The sequence below is a fragment of the Hippopotamus amphibius genome, chromosome 9 (genome assembly GCF_030028045.1).
Source record: "Hippopotamus amphibius kiboko isolate mHipAmp2 chromosome 9, mHipAmp2.hap2, whole genome shotgun sequence".
NCBI lineage: Eukaryota > Metazoa > Chordata > Mammalia > Artiodactyla > Hippopotamidae > Hippopotamus > Hippopotamus amphibius.
In genome coordinates, this window is record NC_080194.1 from 113145041 (window position 1) to 113161821 (window position 16781).

Below are 16781 nucleotides of genomic sequence, written 5' to 3' on the forward strand. Positions count from 1 at the left end.
TTCTTCCAGGAGCATGCCTGCTGCAACTAAGACCCGAAGCCACCAATTACATACATACATACGTACAATTTAAATAAATAAATAAAATTTAAATAGCGGCTTCTTCCAATTAAATGTCTTATCACTTTATTCATTTCCTTACAGCACTTATCACAGTCTTGAATCATTCGGATTATTTACATGTTTACTGTCTTTCTTCATCCAACCTGAATACGAGCTCTGTGTTGGCAATACTGCTTGAGAGTCTGATCCACAGTGCCCGCTCCATGGCTGTTGCTGGCACGAATATATAACATGGAAATAAGACCGCCAACCTTGCAAGGATACTAAGAAGAATAGATTCAATGATACAAAGTGCCTACTACCTGTAAGCTTTCCAGAACCGTAGCAATTATTATGCAGATTTGTTCATTCACTGAAGAAGTATTTGGAGTCACTAACATTTGGTGCCAGGGATACAATGCGGGAAAAGCAGGCACAATACTTGCTGTGATAGACCTCTCAGTTTTGTGTGGGAGACTGACACCTAACAGAGTTCTAAGACAATATATATCACAGGGACTGTGATAGGGAACATACAGTGGTTAAAGCAGCACACCGGATCCCAGGCTTGGGATTAGTGCAAACTTACCAGAAGGAATGACGGCTAAACTGTGATCTGAAGGATGAGTAAGGGCAGGGCAGGATAGAGGGTAAGAGTTATGATTTATCGAGAGCCCACAAGGTACCAAGCACTTTGCTAAGCAGTCATTAGGGCTTGACTTGTGTTCCCTAAAGAAAAAATATTGAAGTCCTAACCCCTAGTACCTCAGAATGTGACCTTATTTGGAAGTAGGGTCATTACAGAGATAATCAAGGTAAAATGAGGTCATCAGGGTGGGCCCAGATCTAATCTGACTTATGCCCTTATTAAAAGGGGCAATTTGGACACAGAGAGAAAGGCACAGAGAGAAGACGACGGGCAGACACACAGGGAGAAGACAGCCAGGCGACCAGAGTGTTGCAGCTACAAGTCAAGGAGTGCCAAGGACTGTTAGCAACACCAGAAGTTAGAAGGGGGGGGGAAGGATCCTCTCCAAAACCATCACAAGGAGCGTGGCCCTGTCACACCTTTGATTTCTGACTTCTAGCCTCCAGAACTGCAAGACAACATTTGTCTTGCTTTAAGCCACTTAGTTTTTGGTACTTGTTACAGTAGCCCTAGGAAACGAATATAGCAGTTAAACCTTACAACCCTCTAAGACTGGAATTACTATCCCCCTTTAACAGAGAACAATGAGCCTCAGAGAGGGAAAGTGACCTGGCTGAGGTCACACAGCACAGGCAGGGTGAATTCTTGAGCAGGTCTGCCTGGTCCCATTATTTATAATACATTGCCTCTTCAAATGAACTGAACACCGAGGTTGTGTCCCAGCAGAGGGGCTTCCTGGGGGGATCGGGTACCTTTCAGCAGACTAAGCTACCTGAGGAAATACTCTCCCATAGGCAGTCCTCCATCTGGCGACTACAATCAAAACATTCTCTTATTCTGGGCCAAGGAAGAGGGCCTGTGGGCTCCCTGCACTTGGCCTCTGCCTGCTTGCCTGTCTTAAATAATTGGAGGCCCAGGATAAGTGACAGTGAGGGAGCTGAGTGAGGGGAGGAAGGGATTATAATCATTCCACAAGGCTCAGCTGACACCAACAAGACATAGGTCAGCTCGGGGCCCCATCCTGGGCCAGACTGAGCTTCAAGGGGAAGACAGAATTTCAGAGGGAAACAGAGGCTGCTCTTAAATCACCCTCCTCTAAGTTCCCACCTGAAGCCTTTTATCCAGAGAGCTCTTAGCCCAGTGGCAGATGCTCTGTAAGCGCCTGTGATGATTATTCCGCGTCTCTGATCTAAAGTGCCAGGTGAGGTTCTGTATACAACCCCCTGAACCCTCTCTCCCAGGGTCTGCCACTCACCCTCAATGACATAGATCTTTTTTTGCAGCTCGGTGAATAGATCTTTCAGCTTCTCAAATGTGTCCAGAATCTTTACAAACTCCTCCGCAGGTTTTGAGGCAAATTCATGGAGTGCCTCCTGACTTTCCTTGGTCTTAAAATGCTTTCCAATCTGCAAGAAATGAAGAGTGAAGAGCCGGCAGCCCCAGAACTGCAGATCAATTTTCCATTATTTTCACAAGACCCTGGCCCCGGGAAGAAAGGGAATGGGGCTCAGGAAGAGGAGAGGGAGAACGGGTCGTAAGAAGAAGCAGGGACCTGGAAGCCGTACCCCAATGATGTAGCGGATGATGTCTTTGGCCGCGTCGATGTTGTGTTTGTCTGTGGCTTCCCCGTCAGTGATAATGATAAGCACTTTGGTGGCATCTGGCCGGGCCCCCTGCTCTGGCCGGAACACCTCCGTCCTGTGTCCGGAAGGGAGGGGGGGAGCAGGGGGATGTAAGAGACTCCCCGCAAATCGCCTGAGGTCTCCCCCTCCCCCTGCTCCTTAAGTAACTGCCCTGCTGATTATGCCAAAACCCTTTTTACAATCCCCAGGCAGCTATTCCCAGCCTTCAAATCTCTCTTCTGAACCTCATTCCTCACCCTGGTTGCCCTATCCCTCCCTTCTGGACCAGTGGTCTTCAACTGAATTCTGGGCAGCCTCGAGGTTGTCCCAGAGTCTGTGGGCAGTGAGAAGAGGCTCTGGGCTTCCTACTCTCCATTTCAACCACATGGCAACTACCCTTTAATCAGTTAGACATGCTAGTGATCTAGGTGAGATTCTAGTGGAAGGATGGGCTCCACGCCGAAGAAAATTGGAAATTTTCTCCATTCTTCCGGAGAAAGCTCGTGCAGCACTTCCTCTGCCTCCCCTACCATCGCAGGCTGCCTCTAATCTCTGCTACAGCAAGTCTCCTAGGGAATCAAAGAGACTTGTTTCCATGTCAATTCTTCCCCAAACCATGAGCTCCTCAAGGAAAGGGTCATGTTTGATTTGCTGCTGTATCTCTGGCTCCTGACACAGAGTAGGTACTCAATGCAGGCGACAGAAGAGAAAGAAGGGAGGACTGAATTCTGGACAGGCTGAGGCTCCACATTCCTGCCCTGCCCAGAGCCTCATTCTGAAGACAGGCTGTCCCACAGCTTCTGCTGGGACAGCTGCTCTATTTGAACCATCCTTCTCTCCTCACCCCACAGCTAATCAAAGATGGACAATTAATCCAAGAGCAGCCAATCCACAACCCCTGACTTATGGCATGACCTGCACTGGAAGCAGAAGCTGACGGTCACTTAAAGAGGCCACAGTAGGAGGTGAAGAAGATACAGAGAGGAGGGCGGGAGAGCTACCTGGAAGCTGCCAAGGACAGAGGTACCTGATGGATGGGTGGGGTCCAAACCGCCTGCTGACAAGATCTCTAGTACTATCTCAGAAGCGAATGTTTCCCCAACTTCCATCTACCCAGACACAGCCTATCATGGATTCTGTTCATGGATTTCCACCCTGGTTTAAACCATCATCTCTCGTCTGGATTTTTCAGTAGCCTGTGAACTGGCCTCCCTGCTTCCCCCAATGATTCTCAACTCCCTTTGAGGAAAAGTCAGTCTTCACTAGGGCCTCCTCCAGACTTCAGTGATCTCTCTGACTTCCTCTCCTACTACTTTAACTCATCACTTACTTCTTTCCAGCCACACTAGTGTCCTGGTACTTCTGTGAACATCCCAAGCATGGGGTCAGGGCCTCTGCTGTTCCCTCTGCCTGGAATGGTCTTCCCTCAGCTATCTACATGGCCTGCTTCCTCACTTCCAGCAAATCTTTGTTTGAATGTAACTTTAACCTGATTTTCCTATTGAACATTGTTTTATTTTTCTTTATAAAACTTACATCTTTTTTTATTGGCCAAGAGGCATGTGGGATCTTGATCCCCCAACCAAGGATCGAACCCGTACCCCCTGCAGTGGAAGCATGGAACCACTGGACCACCAGGGAAGTCCCCAAAACTTACATCTTCTACTGTATGATCCAAGTTACTTATCTATCCTGTTTACTGCATTTCTCTCCCATACGAGAAAGGTAAGCTCTATGAGTCAGAGACTTTTCTTTGTTTCGTTCACTGTTAATTCCTAGTACCTAGAACATGGCAAACAAAAACCTGCAAGCCAGAGCCAGCCCATAGCTTGTTTTTGTATGGTCTCTGGGCTAAAAATGGTTTTTATATTTTTGTTTTTAAAGAGTTACAAGGACTTCCTTGGTGGCGCAGTGGTTAAGAGTCCGCCTGCCAATGCAGGGGACGTGGGTTCCAGCCCTGGTCCGGGAAGATCTGCCATGCCGCTGAGCAGCTATGCCCACGGGCCACAACTACTGAAGCTTGCACACCTAGAGCCCATGCTCCTCAACAAGAGAAGCCACTGCAATGAGAAGCCAGCTCACCACAATGAAGAGAGAAAGCCCACTCGTAGCAATGAAGACTCAACGCAGCCAAAATAAATAAATTAATTATAAAAAATAATAGAGTTAAAAAACAAAGAAGAATATGCAACAGATAACTGTTATGTGGCCAGAAAAGTCTAAAATAGTAAAATCTGCCAAGTTCTGACCTGGAACACTGCCTGGCACACAGCCAGATGGTCAAGAACTATTTATGAAATACATTTCCACAACCGCTTCTTTTTGTTCCCACAGAAGATAACTTTTTGGGGTATCTTCTCATCCTACGGTGACCCCTTTCTCTAAGAAATGCCCCCTTCCCAATGGAGGTGGGACCCCAGAATCCACCTGTGCCACATGACTCCACATCATAAAGTAGATCCAGGCCATAGCTGGGGGGACCATGGACACATAATCTAGGCTCAACCAATCAGATTTTCTCTCCTGGAAGCTAGAATTCAGGTTGTTTACCTAAATCGAGGAACTGAGGCTTATTTTTTTCAACAGATATGGTTTGATCATGTACCCACCAGAGCCGTCTACAGAGAGAGAAGAACGATGTGGACATGACAGGTCAGGGGAACCCCAGAAGAACTGCAAACACATGCAGAGAGTCTTATGGAGATACATCACATGCGTGTTTAACTTATGCAAATTCAACCATACATCCTTGGCAAAGAAATTAAAATGAAAAAAATAAGTATAATAGTACAGGAGAGCCTTTCTGCGATTTCACTCAATCTGAGTGTATGCCCCGAGGGGAGCACGAGATAGGAGATAGATCTCAGTTTCTATGGCCCACTCTTATGTTTAAATACAGGTATTTAAAAAATACACAACATGACCCTTTAACACAGTCCAACTATGTTCATCTAGGCCTCAATTTAAACACAGCAGTCCAGGGACTTCCCTGGTGGCTCAGTGGTTAAGAATCTGCCTGCCAATGAAGGGGACACAGATTCCATCCCTGCTCCGGGAAGACCCCGCATGCCTCGGAGCAACTAAGCCTGTGTGCCGCAACTACTGAGCCTGCGCTCTAGAGCCTGTGAGCCACAACTATTGAGCCTAAGTGCCACAACTACTGAAGCCCACCTGCCTAGAGCCTGCGCTCTGCAACAAGAGAAGCCTCTGCTGTGAGAAGCTGGCGCACCATAACGAAGAGTAGCCCTTGCTCTCAGCAGCTACAGAAAGCCCGTGCACAGCAACGAAGACCAAGCAGCCAACAAATAAATAAATAAATAATAAATTTTAAAAAAAATCCTTTATTAAACACAGCAGTCCAATCCAACTCTGGGTTAGTAGATTCAGAAAATCAGGATATGCTACTTTCCAATGTGGGACTTGAATATATTGATTTGTATGAACAATTCAAAGAATAATTCAAAAATAATTTGACTCTATGATATTTGTGTTCATACACGACTTCAAAAGCTGATCCCCAACTAAGATGTGACTCTACTGTGGCTGCCGTCATTCACAATCTCTTTCCAAGTCCTGGTTCTAATCCCTCATGAGGCCTGGCAATACTCTCTGTCCCAAAGGTTCATGAGCTATCCCTGCATCCTCTCAAGAATTTCCCTTTGGGATTTAGTTGGTATACAGTAGAGGCCTGTTATAAGCAAAAGAACCTGGGCCATAACACGACACTCTAAATCAACTGTACTTCAATGAAAAAAAAAAAGAACCTGGACTAAAATTGCTCCACTTGAATTCATACAATAACCTGCCCCATGCTGAACCCACCTGTGGAGTTCCTACACTTTGCCACTTGAAGAAGCTAGTACACCAGAACAACCATTGGATGGGCCCTCTTGCAAAAGGGAACTCACGCGACATAGTTGATGGCACCAAAGGTGTTGGTCAACACAGCCATGTGTTGGACGTTGGCCAGCAGAACATCAGGGTCCTTCTGTTTAGCATAGTCTGCGAAAGTAAACTCTGTCTTGTACGCTGAGGAAAACTGAACAGCCGCAAACTAGAAAAAAACAAGGGAGATGTGAAATGTTGTTACATATCCCTTTCCACTTGTCTGCTCCAATCTCTACTTCTCATCCAGGACTGGGCAACCCAAGTCCACACTCCTGCCTTGAATTATTTATTTATTTATTTATTTATTTATTTATTTATTTATTTATTTATTGGCTGTGTTGGGTCTTCGTTGCTGCGTGTGGCCTTTCTCTAGTTGCAGTGAGCAGGGGCTACTCTGCATTGCGGTGTGTAGGCTTCTCAATACAGTGGCTTCTCCTGTTGCGGAACACAGGCTCTAGGCATTCGGGTTTCAGTAGTTGTGGCACGCGGTCTCAATAGGTGTGCCTCGCGGGCTCTAGAGCTCAGGCCCAGTAGTTGTGGCACACAGGCTTAGTTGCTCTGCAGCATGTAGGATCTTCCCTGACCAGGGCTCGAACCCATGTCCCCTGCACTGGCAGGCAGATTCTTTACCACTGCACCACTAGCGAAGTCCCTCAAATTATAAACAAACATGGGAATAAATCAACCTTGAATCCCTTGTGGAATGTTGTCTGCTGGGATCTGCCTACGGAGTTCTCCGGGTTCTCTGGGTTTGCCTGTGTCACCAACAGAGACGGGTCCCCACAGCCACATTTCTGCTGAGTGACAGTTGGCTGGGCCGAAGACAGCCACTGGACTGAGGCGAGGACAGTCAGAACCTCTTCTCTGAGAAACTGGAATTTACAGAGGGAGGGGTTGCTTGAGGGGAAGATTAAAAAACAACAGGGAGGGGATGAATTGGGAGATCGGGGTTGACATATATACACTCATACATATAAAACAGATAACTAATAAAAAAGTTAAAAAAATAAAAAATAAATAAAAACAAAAAAATAAAACATTAAAAAAAAACAAGAACAGGATTTCTCTGGTGGTGCAGTGGTTAAGAATCTGCCTGCCACAGGTTCAATCCTTGGTCCAGAAGGATCCCACATGCCACAGAGCAACTAAGCCCATGCGCCACAACTACTAGCCTGTGCTCTAGAGCCCGCAAACCACGACTACTAAGCCCACGTGCCACAACCACTGAGCCCAGCACGCCTAGAGCCCGAGCTCTGCAACAAGAAAAGCCACTGCACTGAGAAGCCCATGCACTGCAACCCGCACACAGCAACGAAGATCTAACGCAGCCCAAAAAATTAATAAAATTAAAAATAAACAAACAAAAACCCAACAACCCTCCTGAAACTTTAACATGGGAACTTGGGCGCTTTCCACAGGCCCATGAGATCCAAAGACGCTGAAAGCCAGTCTACAGAGAGAAAGAGAAGAGGAAAGTAAGGGCCAAAAAGAAAGAGAAATGAGAATTAGGGGGAATCCTGGAAGCAGAGGTCCAGTAAGAGCCACGCCCTTAGGTTCTGGAAACACCTTGTACTAAATTTTCCCTGTATGCCCTTAGCTAGCTCAGGTAGGTATCTATTGCCTACAATCAGGACTCCTAACTAATATATTTACCTGGTAGGAAGAGTTGCTGAGTTTCCTCATCACATCCTTCATGAAGTCCAGAATTTTCTGAAATTCATTTTGCTGCAAGCTCCTTGAGCCATCAAACAGAAATACCAAGTCTACGTTGCCCTTTATACATTCTACAGAGGCCAGACACAGAGGGACTTGGTAAAGGGTCTCCAAAGGTTTGCCTGCCCATGTCCGTTCCCACGTATGGACAACCACCTGGAGGTACTTTTTACCCACTGGATCCCCTGTTCCTTACCCTGATAACCAGGGTGCCCTTGCAGCACCGGACCCCTCAGATTTTGCTGGAAGAGGTAACACAGGCCACTTAGATAGATGTTCTGGTCACATGTCCGAGACAGCCCAGGTTCACAAGCCTGAAGGAAGGAAAGATTTTTAAAAGGGTTAGGGATTCCTCTTTTTTTTTAATTTATTTATTTAGACTGCACCGGGTCTTAGCTGAGGCATGCCCGATTTTTAGTTGCAGCATGCGGACGCTTAGTTGCGGCATACATGCAGGATCTAGTTCCCCGACCAGGGATCAAACCCGGGCCCCCTGCGTTGGGAGCGCAGAGTCTTACCCACTGGACCACCAGGAAAGTCCCCGGGGCTTCCTCTTGCTGTGTATCCTCTGGGCATCATCAACAAAGAACAAGAACCTTCAGGGTCATCATCCCCTGACCTCATTCCCGACATCCAACTGGTTATCAAGGCAAGGTAATTCAGCCTCCAGGTCTCTTGTATCAGTTTCTCCATCCCCACTACCAATGCTATATGCCAACGGATGCTCGCTACCTATAGCATGAAGTCTAAACGCCTTAGTTTGGCATTCATATTTCTTACAGTGGGCACTGTCCTACATTTCCAAGCCCATCCCCTTCTATTCCCAATTACACATGCTGTGTCTAAGCCAAATCAAATGACTCCCTATTCCCAGAATATACCACGCTGTTTCTTTCATTTATGACTATCTTTCCTGCCAGACTGCAATTTCTTGAAAGTCAGGGCTCATGTCATGGTCATCTTTGTATCTCATGCCCCTTCCCCCATCAGACCCCAGCACAATGCCTGGCATATAACAGTAGCTAAGTAATCAAACTCCAACTAAATACTGGATAAATATTTCACTCAGCCATCTATCTCTTATATACCTGTGTCGGAAGGATGCTGCTGGGATGAATTGTAAAGAGCAACGTATAGTTCCCTGTGCCATTGTTGGGGGAGAGGGGGTGGGGGGAGGAGTTTGGGATTAGCAAATGCAAACTGGTATATACAGGATGGATAAACAACAAGGTCCTACTGTACAGCACAGGAAATTATATCTGATATCCTGTCATAAACCATAGTGGAAAAGAATATGAAAAAGGACATATATATAACTGAGTCACTATGCTGTACAGCAGAAATTAACACAACATTGTAAATCAACTATACTTCCTTAAAATTAAAAACAGAAAAACTTTACTTTTTTAAACTTTAGCCTCATCCTAAGCAATGCGATCCAAGAAATCATGAATTTGAAATGCCTGTTGAATCTTTTTTCTAAGAAGACATTAAATAAATATATAACTAGCAAAACATTAAAAGTTGCATACCACCACAAATCATCTTGTATATTAATGGTCACAGATATTTCACATTTGGAAAAAAAACTGAGGTAACTAAGGTCTCAAAAATAGCTGGCTGGGATTTCCCTGGGGGTGCAGTGGTTGAGGCTCCCCGCTCCCAATGTGGGGGGGCCCCTGGTTCAGTCCCTGGTCGGGGAGCTAGATCTCACATGCATGCCACAACTGAGAGTTTGCATGCCACAACTGGGGAGCCCACCTGCCACAACTAAGGAGCCATGAGCCGCAACTGAGGAGCCCATGAGTCGCAGCTAGGGAGCCTGCCTGCTGTGAATAAGACCCAGCAAAACCAAATAAATAAATAAATAGAAACTTAAAAATAGCTGGCTGCTAGTTGGTTTTCAATAAACACTGACTGAACCTGAATCTGTCCGATGCCTTTAATCTTCTATAGGATCTTTAATCCATTTCTTCCTTTCCTTTGTCTCCCTTTCCTAGCATCAAGCTTCATAGGCACTGACATCACGCTGTACAAAATCTTACCAAAAGGCTGTCACTTGTGGGGTCTGTTGCCAAGGTCATTCCCAAGTACTTGGAGGTATAGTTGGAACCTGTAGGCACCAAAAGATTGGTCTGGAGGAACTCAAGCAATCCAGGTGTGATGGGGCCAGCCTCAATTTCCTAACACCATTCCTCCCAGCTCCCAAACCAGTTACTCACCACTCAGACTGACTGGTAGGCAGTGTCCAGTGTCTGGCTGGCACTGATAGAGGTTTCCCATGCTGTTCCCCTCACCTGGAGCTCCCACGACAACCCTGATGAGAAATCGCACCTGTGAGATGCAGCTGCCCAGGTCTTTACCCACCCACTCATACCTATTCAGGGGGTTCAGAGCCCCCACAAGATATCTCTAAGCAATTCAGCCACTCCCCTTCTGGGGGACTCCTCAGCCCCCATCTCTTCTCTATTGAATCCCAGATAAATAATCCAATATGCCAGAATTCTAGAAAGTTAAGGGTCTTTTCCATTTACAGTCCAGAAAAAGAGAGGCCCAGAGAACGAACTGCCAGAATGTCACATTACGAGTTCATTCAATCAGCCATCACTTCAACAGTCATGTATGGCTTACCTGCTATGTGCTAGGCTGTGGTATGTACTAGGGATGGAGTGAGGATTCGAGAGAGAAACAAAATCCCTGCCTCCAAGGAGCTCACTGTCTAGTCTGGGAGAGAGTCTGGAATCTAGGAAGTGTGGCAAAGTGTTTCAGGGGTTGTGATACACGTCCCCTTCTATTAGACACTTATAAGGTGCTTTAACGGTGGTTGGTCCTCATCTGATGGCCTTGCTCCAGTTGCTTGGATCCCACCACGGACTCCTCGAAACAGGAAGGTCCTGGCCAGGGCAGGGGGGCCCTGCGGCGGCAGCTCACCCGTTTCCAACCTGCAGGACGCGGTAGCCAAAATGCCTCCCGGCGTGTGGGACGGAGAAGTTTTGCACGTGTCGCACATCCAGGTTGTAGCTCCAGGCTGGGGCTGAGGGAGACCAGGATCGGGTCAGCCACTTCCGGCCAGGGACCACCTCCCCATCTCACACGCCCCCAGAGCGGCGGACGTTGATTGGCTGCCGTCCACGTGCCCCAAGTGGGTGGTCTGACCCCCAAGGACCTCACTCCCTCCTTTCTGGGCCGCCCACACCCGGGGCAGGGACAGAAGCTGCCCTCCTGGAGCTCTCCTTGAAGGCCTGGACTCCAGGACATGTGGAAGCAGTGATTCCCTACTACCCAGAGCTCTGGCAGTGCCAGGGCCTGGGAAGGACACACAACTTCCCGATTGGCCTCTCAGCAAAGAAGGAAGGATGAGAAGGCGGAGGCGCATAAGAGAGGAGCAGTCTAAAGGGGCCCCCTGAGGTGATGGGGATGCCCCAAGGCAGGGTGCATCTCCCTACACACCCACTTCTCCTTCGGACTTGGGGCCCAGTCACCCTGAAAACTCAGATAATTAGCTTCAGGCTTCCTCCCTGTGAAAGTTGGAGACCCCCTGATCCTGCGAAGCTGCCTCTGCATTCCTGTAATGCTCCCTTACTGCCCCCCCCGCCCACCATGGACCAGTCTCTGCCATAAGCATCAGATCTCAAATTCCTGCATCACACCTCCCACCAAAGTGAGCCCCGAACCTCACTGAGCCCCACCTGAGAAATCCCCAAACTGTCCTTTTTGGCCCTGCTTTCCTTCCAGGCCTCAGACTTCTTTCACAGCATCTTAAGATGTCAGAGATGCTGGCCCTGCCTTTTGTTCACATGGAGAGACTGAGGCCCCGACAAGGGGAAAGGACTTGCTTAAGATGGCAAAGGGAGGTAGAACCATGGGTAGCAGCAGACCCTAGGCCAGCTCTGTGTGCCCATTAACCATCCCCCTTTGTTAAGGACCTGCTCCCCCATCTCTCACTGCTGCCACCTTTATCTCCCTCTTCTGTCTTTTCCTTCAGAACTTGCCTATACTTTGGACTCTAACTTTCTTTTTTTGCCCCCTTCTCCCTCCAGGATTCCTGGGCCCCACATTACCTATGGCCAATCCCACCCTTAAAACAGATGCTCATCTACTCTGGTTCCACAAAGCCCTGCCGTTTCCCTGCTCACAGACACGTGTCCCTTCCCCTCCCCACCTCCATTGCCTACCAAAGAGAAAAGGCCCAGACAGCAGCAGCCTCATCGCCAGGATGCAGGAATTCATCTTGCAAATGGCTGGAGGGACCCGACCCAGGTGCAGTCTCAGAGTGCTCTTGGGATTTACTGGCAACCTAGACAGGGTGAAAGAGGGAAATGACAATGCCCTGGGGCCTCTCGTGGTGGAACTTTCTCAGAGAGGCGTCAGGCTGGTGACACTGGGTGGGGGGGGAGAGAGGGTTGTGCCTAGAGGCGTTGTGAAACCGCATGGTTCAGAGAGGAAGTGTAAGCAGGTTAGAGACACTTCCTGTGCCTGCTTGCATTTTCACATCATCCGGGGCAGACAGCACAGTCGTGCTGCCTGAGAGCTGCTGTATCTCAGTCCTTCACCAACACACGAACGTTAGATTTGTTAAAGCTCAGTGGAGGACTGGTCAGATGAACTGTGGTTGTAATGGAATGCTGTGTAGCCTCAAAAAAGGAAGATAGAAAAAAATAAGATGGCTGGGAGGAAGAATGAGTTAGCTTTCTCTTGACCTTGAAAGATGCTTATGATATACTCACCATTGAAGAAAAGAAAGCAAGTTATAGAACAGTATATTTAATAATTCTTTTTGAGTCTAAAAAACAGACAAAGAAAAATTTCCACAGAAGGGGAGATATATGATTTGCAAGTCGTCTGACATGGGACCTATGTCCAGAATATATAAAGAACTCTTGTGGGACTTCCCTGGTGGTCCAGTGGTTAAGACTGTGCTTCCACTGCAAGGGGCGTGGATTCCATCCCTGGTCAGGGAACTAAGATCCCGCATGCCACGTGGTGGGGCCAAAAAAGGAAAACAACAACAACAACAAAACAAAACAGAGTATATAAACAACTCTTGGGCTTCCTAGGTGGCGCAGTGGTTAGGAATCCGCCTGCCAATGCAGGGGACATGGGTTCGATCCCTGCTCCAGGAAGATTCCCACATGCTGCAGAGCAGCTAAGCCCGTGTACCACAACTATTGAGCCTGCGCTTTAGAGCCCGTGAATCACAACAATTGAGCCCATGTGCCGCAACTACTGAAGCCCACGCGCCTGGAACCCGTGCTCCGCAACAAGAGAAGCCACGGCAATGAGGAGCCCGCGCAACGCAAAAAAGACCCAACACAGCCAATGAAATAAATAAATAAATAAATTTATAAAAAAATAAAATAAAATAGCTCTTGTAACTCAACGATAAAAAGACAACTCAGTTTTCAAGTGGGCAAAGAATTTGAATAGACACTTCTCCAAAGACAGTACATAAAATAGCCACTCAGCACATGAAAATGTTCAACATTATTAGTCACCAGAGAAATGCAAATCAAACCCAAAAGAGACCACTTCACACCCACAAGGATGGCTAGAATAAAAAAAGAAAGAAACTAAGTGTTCTTGGCAATGTGGAGAAATGGGAATTTAAGCTGGTGCAGCTACTGTGGAAAACAGTTTGATGGTTCCTCAAAAAAGTTGAACGTAGTTTCCATGTGACCTAGCAATTCCTAGGTCTAGGAAGAATTGAAAATATATGTTCACCAAAAATCTTATAAACAAGTGCTCGTAACAGTGTTATTCACATTCGCCCCAAACTGGAAACAATGCAAATGTTTACCAGCTGATGAGTGGATAAACAAACTGTGGTCTATTCATACAATGGAGTATTATTCAGTCATAAAAAAAGGATAAAGTATTGGTACATGCTGCAACATGGACAAACCTTGAAAACCATTCTAAGTGAAAGAGGCCAGGCACAAAAGGTCAGGTATTGTATGATTGCATTTAAGTGAAATGTCCAGAATAGGCAAATTTATAGAGACAGAAAATAGATTCATGGTGGCCAGGATGAGGGGAGAGAAGGGGGAGTGATTGCTATTGGTTATAGAGATTTTTTTTTGGAGTGATGAAATGTTCTGGTATTAGAGAGTGGTGATGGTTGCACAACTTTGTGAATATATTTTTAAAAAAACCACTAAATGGTATGTGATTTATATCTGGAAAAAAAAGAAAGAAAAATGGAAGTTGAAATTATGGGTGTGTTTCTAAAAATATCTGAAAGGACACACAACCAAACTCCAAACAGTGGCTACCTCTGCAGCATATGGACTACACACTTTTGTACTGCCTGAAAAAAAATTTTTTTTTAACAATGAGGATGTATTTTGTCAGATATCTATTTTGAATTAGTTTAAGCAATAAAAGAATTTGTTTGTTTATGTAAAAAAAAACAATGAGGGGACTTCCCTGGTGGTCCAGTGGTTAAGACTTCACCTTCCAATGCAGGGGGTGTGGGTTCGATCCCTGGTCAGGGAGCTAAGATCCCACATGCCTGGTAGCCAAAAAACCGAAACATAATACAAAAGCAATATCATAACGAGTTCAATAAAGACTTTAAAAATGGTCCACATTAAAAAAAATTTAAAAAATAAACAACAACAGCAACAAAAACAACAAAATGAAGATGTATAACTTTGGTAATTTAAAAAAATAAAAATATTAAAAACAAAACAGAATAGAGGAAGTGTATTTGTTTATGGGAAAGTGATACTGATACACTTCAGATTGTTTCTGTTGTGAGGAAATCCCGCTCGACCTGCAAGGCCACTTCCAGTGTCACTGCCCTGGGGAAGGCTTTTGCAGGCAGATTACTGTAATCTACTGCCAGGCACTTACAATGTGAGAAGCTGGCTCTTGATAATTAGATGATGTTAAGTAGTCTTTTTCGGATGAATTGGGAGATTGGGATTGCCATATATACATTACAAATAGGAAAAAAAATATCAAGTTGTACGCTTTAAATATATGCAGTTTATTGTATGTCAATCATATCTCAATAAAATTTCTTAAAAAATAGTCTTTTTCAAATTCAGTTAAAATCAGATGTCAGACTGCTTTGATTCTCTGTACAGCAGTTTCAATTTACAGCTAACCAGAGTCTTTTGTTTTGTTCTGAAATAACAAAAAGAATATACATCTGAAAATTCAAACATCACAGAAGTGTATAAAGTAAAAGGGTAAAAACTCTAGAATAACAACGGTTAATAATTTGGAGCCACACATTCTTCATGACAAAAAATGATTAGTCCTAGTAGTAGTTACCCATACAGGTTTGATCTGTTTGGAAAAACTGTAATTCTCCTCTCAACAGGGAACATCTAACCCAGAATTAATACTCAGATTAGCCATGTCCAGCGTAACAGTTTTCCTTTACACCAGCTTCAAATTTTAGACGCTTGAGTTAAGGCTTAAGTTTATAGAAATTTAAGTGTATCAGTAGCAACAAATAGAACACCTGGGATGAAAGGAATTCAGGAAACAATCTCAAAGCCTCCACTGCTTGGATTATATTAGTTTATGCGTGTGTTTCAACAGGCGGGTATACTCATTTGTGTATTTATTGTGTTCTGGTTTTCAGTTAAAAAAACAAAAGAATTATATATATATATATATATATATATATATATATATATACACATACTTTTTTATTTTTTCCCACTTCTGTTCAAGGTCTATAGGCTGAGGAAGCTACAAAGTACAAGTAGCCCCAAAGATTCTAGGAAGTCAGGGGCCCAATGCAGGAGACAGCAGGTGATTCCCCTGAAGAGCTGGGCTGCAAAGATCTCAGGCTGGGACCACATGGGGAAGGCCTGAGGGGCAGGATGCATCTTACACACACACACACACACACACACACACACACACACACACACACGCGCGCGCGCGCGCGCACACACACACACACACACACACACACACACACCCCTTCTTCCCTAGTCATGGTCACCAGCTGCCTTCATCATAACTGAGACTATCAGTTCTTTGAGGGCCCAGATCCTCTGAATTACCTCTCAATTCCATCCCTTCTGTTGGAAGCTCCAACAGTTTTCACCTGAACAATTTATTGCCACTGCGGCTCTGCTTTCCCTCTGTCCCCTCCCCCTAGAGAAGGGTCTACCTCCCAGGTACTATCACAATAGCCTTGAGAAACCTGAGCGTGTCTCTCTCACCCTTTAAAACCTCTGATGACTCCCTTTTTGCACACGCAAGATCAAGTCCGAGCTCCTTGATATGGCTTGCAGGGGCCTCGTTGCCTCTTTGTACCCCATGCTCTAACTACCCCGTGCTCTAACTTAACGAATCTCTCCTCGGTGTGCAAACAGACCAAGTATCTACAGAAGAGTTTATGAAACTCAAAGTGTCAGCCATGCTCACACCCCCTTCTGAGGAAAGCGGCTTCAGTACGTGGTTTCTGTGTGATGTCGTCTTGGCTGCTGCAGGTGAACAGTGTGAAATGGGTCCTGTTGGTGTGGTGACGGCTGACAGGACCCGAGAGGATGCCCAGGGCACAGATGGCCACGGATGGTCTGGACCCAACAAACGCAGCTCTCTCCAGGATGGCTGTTCCACACGGAATCATGACATGGACTCAAACATATAATCTCACAGAGGAGGGACAAAGGAGATCTCAGGTTGGGAAGTTCCAGGTTACACAGACTCCATGTACCTAAGACTGAACCAGTGGCCTGGATGTCTCAAGTCTCTGCGTCCTCTGTAGGGTAAAATGATGTTATTTTATTTATTTATTTTTTATTTATTTTAATTATGCCTTATTTTTCTGTAGGTTCATCTGAAAATGATGAGAGAGAATTTTCTCTTGCTCCATTCAAGAGAGCAAGCAGGACTTT

The 16781-nt window shown here is 45.8% G+C and overlaps 1 protein-coding gene across 2 annotated transcripts in view; it reads right to left on the reverse strand.

The window, feature by feature from the left end:
* The window catches only part of ITGAL (integrin subunit alpha L), a 39460-nt gene extending 27300 nt beyond the window's left edge, over positions 1-12160 (reverse strand). For both annotated transcript variants that reach the window (XM_057750779.1, XM_057750776.1), the window contains exons 1-9: positions 12090-12160; positions 10846-10948; positions 10137-10231; positions 9960-10027; positions 8111-8228; positions 7855-7985; positions 6222-6367; positions 2257-2389; positions 1947-2097 (exon numbers count right to left, since the gene is read on the reverse strand). In XM_057750779.1, the coding sequence (XP_057606762.1) occupies positions 1947-2097; positions 2257-2389; positions 6222-6367; positions 7855-7985; positions 8111-8228; positions 9960-10027; positions 10137-10231; positions 10846-10948; positions 12090-12144 (1000 nt within the window). In that variant the 5' untranslated portion in view covers positions 12145-12160. The remainder of the gene's footprint in view (positions 1-1946; positions 2098-2256; positions 2390-6221; positions 6368-7854; positions 7986-8110; positions 8229-9959; positions 10028-10136; positions 10232-10845; positions 10949-12089) is intronic.
* Positions 12161-16781: the final 4621 nt, after the last annotated feature.